The sequence below is a fragment of the Scomber scombrus genome, chromosome 21 (genome assembly GCF_963691925.1).
Source record: "Scomber scombrus chromosome 21, fScoSco1.1, whole genome shotgun sequence".
Classification (NCBI taxonomy): Eukaryota; Metazoa; Chordata; class Actinopteri; order Scombriformes; family Scombridae; genus Scomber; species Scomber scombrus.
The window spans coordinates 382,461-395,105 of record NC_084990.1 but is presented as its reverse complement, the minus strand read 5'-3'; the positions used below and the strand labels follow the sequence as shown (position 1 = coordinate 395,105).

The 12,645-nt window shown below is 42.9% G+C and overlaps 1 protein-coding gene across 1 annotated transcript in view; it reads left to right on the top strand.

Annotated features, from left to right (window-relative positions):
- LOC134003001 (RNA binding protein fox-1 homolog 3-like) overlaps nt 1-12,645 on the top strand; it is a 266,760-nt gene that overhangs the window by 213,122 nt on the left and 40,993 nt on the right. The window contains exon 6 of the mRNA XM_062442082.1: nt 5,044-5,104. Coding sequence (XP_062298066.1) covers nt 5,044-5,104 — 61 coding nt within the window. The remainder of the gene's footprint in view (nt 1-5,043; nt 5,105-12,645) is intronic.

Here is a 12,645-nt window from a genome sequence, read left to right as displayed (position 1 = left end):
CCTGTCTCCTAGAAATGTATTATATACTACTCATACTATGTTTACCCAATTAAGTTTCTGAAGAAATGTAAAATAGCTTGCCAATTTTGTCTCTGTGAATTTGTCAACATATAACACAGACCACCATCTTTCTCTAATCTTGAAGCTCCTCTCCAAACATGTTTAAAGACATAAAAATACAAGACTGTGAATAATAATGTGTGTTTGTGGGTTTTCCACAAAACATTTCCTGGTTAGACAATCGTAAAAAGACATCTATTCCTTCTACCTCATTAAAAAAATCCAACATGCATATATTTTTTGTTTGAAAATTTGAACTGCTGGGCACAAGATTTTACTTCAAGTTTCCACATCAGATTTATATAAATTGCATACTGGACAATGATAGGCTACAAACTAATTGTGATGTCACAAATGTCATGTTTGCAGATACACATCTTAAACTGAGATTTAAGATAAGAAACATTCACCCTTCAGCAGATGAATGTGAAAACAAACTCTGCACACACGTCATTCTGCACTGTAAGGCTCAGACATCACAGTGAAGGAATAATGAACAAAAAAAAGTTGAGTGGAAGGGGACTAATGAGCACTTTGATTGCCCAAACAGTCAAAAGTTTAAGGATGCTTTAGTTGAGTAGATATTATAATATGAGTGGATATTGTTAAAAAAACAAAAAAACAAACAACTCACATATTGACATTTTTGCAACTTGTCATATATATTAATTAACAGTGTTTCCTTATTATGATGTTAATAAAAGGGTAATTTCTAGGAGAGACCAGGTTGCCTGCAGGTTGGGGTCATTAAAAAATGGGGCGAGTTATGGCCCCCTATTGTGAAATTATTGACAAATAAAGGACCTGTGAAGTGTAACTCACGTCTAAATGGTGAACCATCATATAAACCATCATAAAGAGGTATTGCTTTTAAAATAACTTGATAGTGGCTATACATTTTGCATCCCTCACTATTTCTGTGGATTTGCAATTAAGCCCCTTAAAGACAACAACAAAATCAACAAAATTATACTATATCAGACAAATGTAGCCAAAATTTAACATCAAGTCTAGCTTTCCACTTCTAAAACACTAAATCAGGCTCATCAGCAAAGGTGAAAAGCCATACATAGTACAGTGCAATGCTCAATAGTACGTCCAGCTATGTGTGTATTAGGGCGGACAGGATGCATGTGCTATCAATACCTTTATTCTTGATTGCATCCAAAAAGGTCACATCATTTAATTTTTTGTGAGATTTCAGAGTTTTACATACTGCAATGTCCATGTGCATTCGTTTCAGTTTTTACATTTTGTTTGAATATTCTATTGCTTATTTTCTCTGATGTGGTTGAATGTATTTCAACATCAGATCTATTACTTACTGCATGTAGCCTTACTTGTGAAAATGATAAAATACCAGTATGGCATGTAAAGTGGTTATGATGTGGATTATCCAGTTTATACATGTTTGTTTGCAACCCAGTCTCACTTCAAAATGTGTAATAGCTACATTGGCCCACGTGTTTTTGGTTGGGATTTTTGTTTTTGGTTTTCTTTAGTTTTTTTGGCCTATTCTTTTCTTTTAGCCTGCATCCATGTTATGTAACTGTAAAGTTTGTGTAAAACAAAAAACAAAACAAAAAACAACAACAAAAAAGCTGATATTCCTTTTATTCTCGGTGGAAAATACAATCCATCCATCCATCCATCCATCTTCTCCCGCTTATCCGGGGTCGGGTCGCGGGGGCAGCAGCCTAAGCAGAGAAGCCCAGACTTCCCTCTCCCCAGCCACTTCGTCCAGCTCTTCCCGGGGGATCCCGAGGCGTTCCCAGGCCAGCCGAGAGACATAGTCTCTCCAGCGTGTCCTGGGTCTTCCCCGGGGTCTCCTACCGGTGGGACGTGCCCTGAACACCTCACCCGGGAGGCGTCCAGGAGGCATCCTAACTAGATGCCCGGGCCACCTCATCTGGCTCTTCTCAACGCGGAGGAGCAGCGGGTCTACTCCGGGCTCCTCCCGGATGACTGAGCTTCTCACCCTATCTCTAAGGGAGAGCCCAGCCACCTTACGGAGGAAGCTCATTTCGGCCGCTTGTACCCGCGATCTCGTTCTTTCGGTCACTACCCAAAGCTCATGACCATAGGTGAGGGTAGGAACGAAGATCGACTGGTAAATCGAGAGCTTCGCCTTTCGGCTCAGCTCCCTCTTCACCACGACAATTCTGTGCAGAGCCCGCATTACTGCAGACGCCACACCGATCCGCCTGTCGATCTACTGCTCCATCCTTCCCTCACTCGTGAACAAGATCCCGAGGTACTTGAACTCCTCCACTTGGGGCAGGATCTCATCCCCAACCCGAAGGGTGCACTCCACCCTTTTCCGGCTGAGGACCATGGACTCGGATTTGGAGGTGCTGATTCTCATCCCGGCCGCTTCACACTTGGCGGCGAACCGATCCAGTGAAAGTTGGAGGTCACGGTCTGATGAAGCCAACAGGACCACATCATCTGCAAAAAGCAGTGACCCAATCCTGAGGTCACCAAACCGGAACCCCTCAACGCCCTGGCTGCGCCTAGAAATCCTGTCCATAAAAATTATGAACAGGATCGGTGACAAAGGGCAGCCCTGGCGGAGTCCAACCCCCTCCGGAAACGAATCCGACTTACTACCAGCTATGCGGACCAAGCCCTGACACCGGTCGTACAGGGAAAGGACGGCCTGTATCAGGGGGTCCGATACCCCGTACTCCCGGAGAACCCCCCAGAGGACCCCCCGAGGGACACGGTCGAATGCCTTTTCCAAGTCCACAAAGCACATGTGGACTGGTTGGGCAAACTCCCATGCACCCTCAAGGATCCTGCAGAGGGTGTAGAGCTGGTCCACAGTTCCACGACCCGGACGAAAAACACATTGCTCCTCCTGAATCCGAGGTTCGACTATCCGACGGACCCTCCTCTCCAGTACCCCCGAATAGACCTTACCAGGGAGGCTGAGGAGTGTGATCCCCCTATAGTTGGAACACACCCTCCGGTCCCCCTTCTTAAAAAGAGGGACCACCACCCCAGTTTGCCAATCCAGAGGCACTGCCCCCGATGTCCACGCGATGTTGCAGAGTCGTGTCAACCATGACAGCCCCACAACATCCAGGGCCTTGAGGAACTCCGGGCGGATCTCATCCACCCCCGGGGCCTTGCCACCGAGGAGCTTCTTGACCACCTCGGCGACCTCAGCCCCAGAGATAGGAGAGCCCACACCCGGGTCCCCAGGCCCTGCTTCCTTACCGGAAGGCGTGTCGGTGGGATTGAGGAGGTCTTCGAAGTATTCCTTCCACCGATCCACGACGTCCCGAGTCGAAGTCAGCAGGGCACCGTCACCCCGATTGTACCCCCGAAAATACAATCATTTAAGACAATTTCAGCTATTAAAATGCAAAAATGTGTGTTATTTTATGTAATTGGTGATGTTCCTTCAATAAAAAAACAACAGATTTTAGAGTGCCTCGTTAATTGAATTTAAAATCCAGAATATGAATCTTGCAATTGGCTGACTGGAGGACTTTGAAGTATTTTACTCACTTTCAGTGTGTTAAGGATTTCTTTTAAAGATTTGAAGTTTTCTTTAAAGGTACTTTAACATTTCTTAACACAAAAACACGAAAGGGTCCTTGATAACTCAACCATATGATAGGTTAATGTTAAGGCCATCAATTTTAATAATTTTTCTTTAGATTCTTAGAAATAATTTGATTTTTTGGTCAGTTTTTAATAGTTAAAGCCTATGGAAGAGCATTGTGTTGTGGGCAGATGTGGCGTGTTGTCTTCTGTTTTGCATTGTCTGCTGTCAGTGGGCTTCATTCCATTTAAAATTGCTGGTTGGCTGCAACCTGAATCCGAACACCATTATCTCTGTTAAGAAAAGGCATTTTATAGCCTGTGATTAAAGGAAAAAGAGAACACACGCACACGGTCTTCACTTGCTCAATAACTTTAATAAATACAATAATATGGTCACTGACCTTCTTCAGATATATACTGATGAATGGAAATATACATCTTAAATACAAAAAGCAGGGTGCACAGTGACCAATTTTTGCGAAAATGTCACTGTAAATGTGAAGTGTTTCATTCAATTTTATATTTCCAAAGACAATGATTCAAACAACATGTCACTATGTGGTTTCAGTGATAGCAGGGCCTATGAAAACTACCATAGCAAAGATAGAAGGCCTGCAAATATCTTCGCAATAACTGACAAACTAAATATCATTAGGGTGGCTGTGGCTCAGGAGGTAGGGCGGGTCATCCACTTATTGGAAGACTGGCGGTTTGATTTCCAGCTCCTCCAGTCCTCATGTTGAGGTGTCCTTGGACACATTACTGAATCCCAGCACATTACTGAATCCCAGACCCAAATTGCTCCTAATGTCTGTGTCAACAGTGTATAAATGTGTGTGAATGGTTAGTTTCCTCCTGATGAGCAGGTTGGCACCCTGCGTGGCAGCCCCTGCCATCAGTGTATGAATGTGTGTGTGAATGGGTGAATGTAACATGTAATGTAAAAGCCCTTTAAGGTGGTTGAAGGACTAGAAAAGCTATATAAGTGCTGTGCATTTCTTACTAGAAATGTTATCAAACTTTTATCAGGCAAAACTACTCAAAAAATACTGCATTTTCCGTTGAAAATAGTTTTTTTGTTTTGTTTTCACAGACACAAACTTGAAATTCATGTGAAATGGACAGAAAAGAATAATATCAAAACAAAACAAAAATGTAGGCAGCTCACAATTTTGGAGCCATTATTGTGAAACCAATACATTTTGCACTGTGGACCAACATAGGTATTACACATTTTGATGTGAGACAGGGTTGTTATTTGTGCGTGAGAGTGTGTGTGTGTGTGTGTGTGTGTGTGTGTGTGTGTGTGTTTGCGTGTGTGTGTGTTTGCGCGTGTGTGTGTGTGTGTGTGTGTGTGTGTGTGTGTGTGTGTGTGTGTGTGTTGCTGTGTATTTGCCTCACATTAACATCTTTTTTGTCTGCTGACAGGTCAACAATGCCACAGCAAGAGTAATGACCAATAAAAAGGTGACGAACCCTTACGCAAACGGTAATACTTCAGCTTTATTTCTATCTCTTCTAAGCACCTTTGTGTCCTCTAATTACTGCTTTCCTTTCATTGCTCACACTCTCATGTCTTCTTCTCTACTCATTCATTTCCTCTGCTATATTTCACACAGGCTTCATCCTCTACTGGACTCTATGGGTAATACTCACTTCCAATCACAAACACACAACTGAATTTGCATGTACATAGCCAGCCAATCATGACGCCACTACCAATTCCGTGTATTCCCCGAGTATTTAAGGAAGCATCTTCCCAACCTTCTCAATTCAGCAACGGTTGGGATCCTGCATTACGCAGCCAATGCCCTGCTTTTACCGCCAAGGACATCCACCACAACATTGGGACCATTTTCAGCTGTGTGATGTCTTGTTCTGCTGCAACGAGAGTAGCCTGGAACTCAAGATAGATTTCTGCGTCAATGAAGAGTCCCTCGCTTCGTCCGGAGTCCTGCCACCACCACCACCGGACACTGCCCAACACTGCCCGACATCTCAGCTGAGACTGTCCTAGCAGCTTCACAGATAGACAATGATGTCATCCTCTTGTCTGTCTCTGCAACATTGGCACATTTAAGGAATCCACCTTTGACTTCAGTTTGCCATGATTTGTAGGGCTTATACTGCCCCTGCCTCCTCAGCCCAAACGGTTTAGTTGGCCACAATCTGGCTCAACCCGCCTTTGTTTTGCATCCTTTCAAGCAAAAAGCAAAATCCTCCTCTCCCTTCTTCTACCTCTTTGGTCTTCCATGACACTGGGAGGATAGCAATCCAGCCTGCTTCATTCAGCTCGTCACAGAAGCCGCATAATGCAGAAATCAGTCCCGGCCTTCCTCTGACAGGAAAGCAGACAGTGGGCAGCTGCAGGCTGTGCTTGCCAAAAAAAGCTCACTGCTGAATTCATTCACGAGCGCTACGATGATGCAATTTTGTGAGAAAGAAACACATTCCACCCAACATAACGGCACGCACAGGCAGGTCTGTCTGTCGCTTCCCTTGCTAGTACAGTTATATGTCGGACAACAGTGAGGCAGTGACCAGTATTATATCCTCAGTGGGGAATAATGACCGGGGAGAGCACACTATATGTTTGCGCAGAGTTAGAACTGTCTTCCATTGTTTGCCCCACTTCTACCCTTAATGGGACAGGCATACACAGCTCACCTCTTGGGTTAATGATAGTGCAGCCTGTAGCATTACTTCATCTGGGGAGAGTAATGTCCCAGGCACGCACACAAACCAAGGAGAGGCAACATAACATCTGCTGAGCTTCCCTCCAGTTATTTCCATGGGAAATATGTAGGGGAACAGATACCCTAGCACAACATCAAACGCTGTATTGGAGGCATGGACCACACTGTTGGATACTAGCCCCCATGGACTGATCTTCCATTTATGGAAGGTAAGGCAGCAGAGATGGCCAAACCTGAGTACAACAGCTTTCTAGCTGCCACCCCCCAACTGGCTGCCCACCCTCTACCCTCTGTTTTATGAGGAAGGGTGTCACAGCTGTGCGTTAATGGTTTATTCACTCCAGTTCTATTGTGTTCCTCTTCCATTTTGGGCATTAATGAGATACCCTCCCAAGAGTAGTAAGATTCTCTCCTCAAGGAGATTCAGGATCTGTCACCATAACAGTCTGTCTTGTTCCCATTCATGACAGACAGGGGGGCTTTTACTTTGCATACTTCTTGATTCCAATAAAACATTAAGTTCAAACCCAATTTGGATCTCCTCACCCTGAACCAGTGCATTACTCAACAGATGTTTCGCATGCTGACCATCAGGGAATTGCTGGAACTGGTTCAACCAATCAAGGATGCATACAGCTAAGGAGATTGCTTCATGCCTTTCCTCCTATTTGTCTCATTCCTTCCCTGCTGGAGAGTGTGAAACAAGACAGGCTATTGGTCATCATGACCACCGTTCGGCGCCATGGTATGCAGAGATGACCCAGATGTTGGCCGCCTAGCCCTGGTCCATTCCCTAAATGTTGGTGGCTCTGTCCCAGGAGGCGGTCTTGATAGGTGCGCTGCCCACATTGGGGGACATGAAGGGGACAGGCTGATGTGGGCCGGACTGTCTGCACAGGTGGTGCAGACACCACACAATATACACCTGCATTCTTTCATGCTTCAAGATGACTCAGGAAATGAGGTGTGCGAGGGACTGTTGTATGACCTGTAACCCATGAGAGGTTAGGCCATGGTTTAACCCAGTTCATGTCCATGTTAACTTGGCTGGGTACTTCTCTGTAGAGTAGTAGGAGGGCCACAGCGACTAACTTATAGCTAGTCAGGGCTCAGCAAGGCAGTCTGATCACACAGGTCACAAACAAGTCACAGCAGTGCAAAGATTCATTGGGCTCTCTACTGTACCCACAGAGTTCAGTAGAGTGTGTAGCCTGTGTGAGATAGAATGACGGTTACAATATTGTAACCCTAGTTCTATAAGCACAGGTGGAGCCCTCTCCCTATGGACCCTGGTTTTAGGATGGGAAGTACAGTGAGGGGCTGCCTTACATAATGTGTGGAACACACGGAATCAGTAGGCGCATCATTAGTGGCCGGCTATGTACATGCAAATTCCAGTGGCCGATTGCAAGCATGTGATTGGAGGAGAGTATTACTCATAGATCCCAGTAGAGGTCTCCAACTGCCCTTATGGAACTAAGGTTATAATACTGTGACCTTTGTTTGAGCCAGCCTCAAGTTTTCATGCCCATCATTTCATTTCACTGCCAGTATTAGATCAGGCTGCATTATAAAGCAACAACACTTTTGATTATATTAATTACACTTTTTTTTTTAAAGGCAAAGACACAAAATCAAAAACATATCATCATTGTGAGTCCACCAACTGAGCTTACAGTATGAGTAGAAAGGAAACCAAAAGCTACTAATTCAAGCCAGGTGGCAGATTCTGCAGAGTACACTCTTCAAAAAGAGTTCATTATGAAATCATAATTTGTCAAAGAGGGGTTGATTTGGTTTGATTTATCATGCAAATAGCAAAGTGCAATCATTTCTTACTCGGAGGTCTTGAAAGGGTAAAATGTCAAACAAAAGTGTGGAAGAGAAAGGAATATTGGAAATGGAGAAGGGGATTTAAAGCAGGAGGAGGACGATGAAAATTTGGTTGATGGACGAGACAGAGTAAATAGGTAAATTAATAGTGCCAAAAACAAAGAGCTAGAAGTTATTCATGAGGAAGGAGAGAAGGACCTTTAGGGTGTGTTTCTCTTTTTCAAATGTTCATTCATGTAAATTGAATAACATAGGGGTAGTTGGAGGGCAAGAGGGAGAGAATGAAAAGTAAAAGAGGGAATGAGGGGGGGGGGGGGGGGGGGTGGATGAACAAGGGAGGGAATTAAATGGCCAGACATGTCAGCACCTCTGCCACATATACACTTCCATCCTGAGGGTGTAGAGAAAGAAAAAATGAGCCCTGAAGGGTTTTCCATTCATCACTGTCATCAGCCCCCACAAACAGACAAAAACACACATACTCCACCCAACTTGTCTTTCTCTCACTCCCTAAGTTATTTCCAGTGCTCTTGATTGTCTTCAGTGGTGGTTGAGCAGACTATTTCCATAAACCAGAATATGAGTCAAAATCATAATAAAAATAAGTAGACACCCAAAGTATAATCACTCTGTTTCAACAACATGTAAAGGTTTACTGAAAACTGCAAATGAAGAGTCAATTTATAATATCTTTGCATTCACAACAAAATTGCAATTTTGTCTCAAATAAGGAACCAAATCCTCTTTAGATATAAAAAAAATAACAATAGTACCTGTTGTGTCTCACTGTCCGGCTATGTGTTTCAAAACTCTAAGAAAAGAGTCCTTGTTTGTTCGCAAACAGCTTTTTGCTATAATTGGTCACTGTGGCATGTGACCTATGTTGTCATCGGGTTAACAAAACCAGAGCAAATGCTCTCCTCTTTCTTTTTTTCTCTCTCTCTCTGGGAGCAGCAGGAATTACTTCTCTCTTTTTCCCACTGCTGCTGCAGGAGCAACTCAGCTGCTCTGCTCTCTGTTCTCACATTTAGCCTGCTCACAGCTGACATGACACACACAAAACTCTACAGAACAAGCAGTGACATGAGAGCCTGCCGAGGATTCAGCAACAAAGGCGAGTTAGCATTGAGCTTACAACTCTGACAACAATGAACAGTGGTGTCCTCAGTAACCTGGACCCTCTTACCTGCACGACTGGAGCACCAACTAACCAGCAAAGCTGGCATCATGCAGCGCTTGAGCCAAACTCTTCTCAGCCTGACTCACCCACAGATTTTCCAGCTAAGAAGCAGTACTCCACAAAGCATCTCTCTTCCCCCATGGACTTGGTAACGTACTGGACATAGTATAGAACAGCATATGGCTAAGCAAGACTGTTTAACTCAATCAATATACATGTATTGATTTGGTTTAATGTTGTTCATTGAGCTTTATTGTTGTGATGCCCTTTTCCTAGTCAGATTATTGAACCGCCACACAGCTCAGATGATCATTACTTTCTATGTAGAGTAATTCATTGTATGTTACTACTTTTGCATTACTTTCACCAAAATAAGGTAGCCTCACTACGGGGCACCCCAAAATGTTGGGACCTCACTACGAGGTGAACCATAAAATGTAGGAGTGGAAGGGAATGCGTTTGGTTATTAATAAGAGTTAATAATTATCCTAAATAATTATTAATTATAAATAAGAAATTAAGAATGCTCAATTCTAGTTATTAATTTTGGTTCTAGTTATTAATTTGGTTATTGTTCAGGAAACCGGGAACAATAACCAAACAGTTAAATTAGCCTCAATCAATAATGAAAATTAGAAAAAGGAGTAGGAGAAGAATTCGAGCTCTGACTATTTTGATCAGCCACTCATAATAACTTATGCACAATGATCACAAAACGCTTCTCTTTAAAGCCATAAACAATTTATTAACATACTATCAATTAACAGGTTAATCAATGTATTGTTATAAATTGATCTACCACTAACACTAATAAACAAACTCTAAACAGCTATGTATAAACAAGTCTGATGCTGGATAACAAAGCATCCTTTAACGGTAGCTTATAAATGGGATAAACACAATATGGCACCACATGTAAAAAGTGTTGGCACAAACATTAACACTCCTCTGTGTCATCAATTAGGGACTTGACAGTCCCAAAACACAAGCTTATGCAACAGTGATATAAAATGCTAACTAGCATTATAACACACAATTTAGCTCTGCCCAGACAAATAACCTCTTACTCTTCATCGGTCTACCGGTGTAGATTTAATGCGAGTTGTGTGACGTTCAAAGCTGTTACAGAAAATTTCCGATGCGGTCCTCAAGGGAGCCCTGTCCTGATCCAAAGCTGAACTGGTGCTGATCTAGGCTCTATGGCGGAAAGATCAGCCTTGTTGACAATTCTCGTGGGTATTGGTCATACACGTGTTCAAATGAGGGGATCTCCCTACATTTCTTCTGCAGGAAATTTAGAGCGGCGTATGTGATCGCAGGCTCTGTCGGATCCTTTTGAATGATGCGTTCAAAGGAAACGTGGATATTTCCCTCTCAGCCAGCGAGCTGGAAGAAGCTTCTAAAGGAAAGGGAAAAAGGGTAACAAACACGTGGGTTGTTGTCTTCTCTCAGCCATTGTTCGGTTCGGAAGGACAGCTTGTGCCCTGCCTGATGCACAGACTGTAGGAAGGCGAACAAGTCTCGCACGTCTCTTTTGAAGCTCCGGTGACATCAGCAGCTGGAAGTGACGTCGGGTGTCTCTCAGCCAATGAGGGGAGGGAATCCAAAGGGATTTGGAGTTCAGGGTGATCCTGAAAAGGTTGAATTTGAGCTTGTGCTTGATTTTCCCCTGGACTGGGGGAGCAAACAGGGGAACAAAGGAGCCATGTTCTGAGTTCATTTCCACAGTAAAATCAAGACCCAACAGTACAAATAGGCATTCTAAAATGGAAGAGGGTAATGTTCCATAGCAGCTCACATTTACTCCAGTTCATTTTAAATCCAGTGGAGGGCGATATGGTATAGCCTAATGATGGTGAAAAGTGTGAGAGCCCATCTTGTCCTTTTGTTTGGCTTTTCCTATTATATGGAAAAGCGGCAATCATGCAGTAACTTAAGCCTAAGCTAAATACAGTGGGCCTTATGCAAGAACATTTTCATATTCTAATCTTCAATTTCTCTTACTTTTTTCGTGAGGTGGACCTGTATGCAGTGGCGTGAACAGACTTTTTGAATGGTAGGGGCAAAAAGAAAAAAAGGGCACATACAGCGCGTTCTCGCCAACCAGGAGGGCACTTTAGCACGTGTTGTTGCCACCCAAGAGGGCAGTTTATCATGTTTTAACCAGCCAAGGGGGCAGTTTAGTGTGTTTTTTCCACCCTAGAGGGCAGTTTATTGTGTTTTGCCAACCAGGAGGGCACTTTATCACTTTTTTCAACAATTGGGCCACGGGGGGGGGGGGCGACCTGCCTGCTCCCCTTAATAAGACATGAGTTCACATGAAAACATGATGTGTGAAATTTTGGGCTGTACTGTATTGTACAGTGATGTTTGGCTTTGATACCCATGTAGAACTTTTAATTTGTTCATGAATTGATTATGATATATACGATGTCAGTCTTCTCTCAGTCAGTTGGAGAATGGCACATTGGTTGTACGTGACTGGTACGACAAAACTGCAAATTAAATTTTGTTTGTACTTAAGAGAAAATCCCTACTACCAGAAAATTGGTGAATGTGGCAAGTTCTCAGCAGTCTCTCGTACATGTAATTTAAGAACAAATCTGTGCATACGAGTGTTTCTTGCAGGACACCCATTGTCATTTCTGCATTTTAGGTCGATTGGAAAAACTCTTACAGTATAACAGCTGTAGACTACTAACAGCTTAATGTAACAGGTGCAGTGCAGGCTCACGGTGTAACAGGTGCAGTGCAGGCTCTTTTGTATCAACTAAATCAATTGGTTATCTTCTCTGTTTTCCAGGCCTTGCTATTATTAATTCTTAATAATAATTTACATTGATTTTAATCATTATAAGTATCTCTGATAGTTATTGTGCAAAATTAATTTCAGCATAATTTGGTACAAAAAAAATCAATTAAAAAAAATGGAATTTAAACTTTTAGACAATGCAAAAGTGTTTATATTCAACATGACTAGTCTGCCACAGGAGTAGAATTCCAGATGTAACAAACAAGTGCATTTTGGTGAGACTTAATTTCTTCATCAAATATATCAGTATAGCAACCTAGCCCTCATAGTGCTTCTAACCATTCAGTTTGAACCTACTCTGTTGGAACTGTAAGAATTTCAGTTCAGCGTTTGAATACCACATGTTCAATGCAATGTAATCAAGCTGGCAGAATTGGCTGTTAAAAGGAACCCTGGCTATTAAGACTTGTATGTCTTAATTGCCCTCTCCTACTAAAATATGTTGTTAGAAACACATGAACATTTTTCACAATTTAAAAATCCTCTACGTATGATACATAATTTGAAAA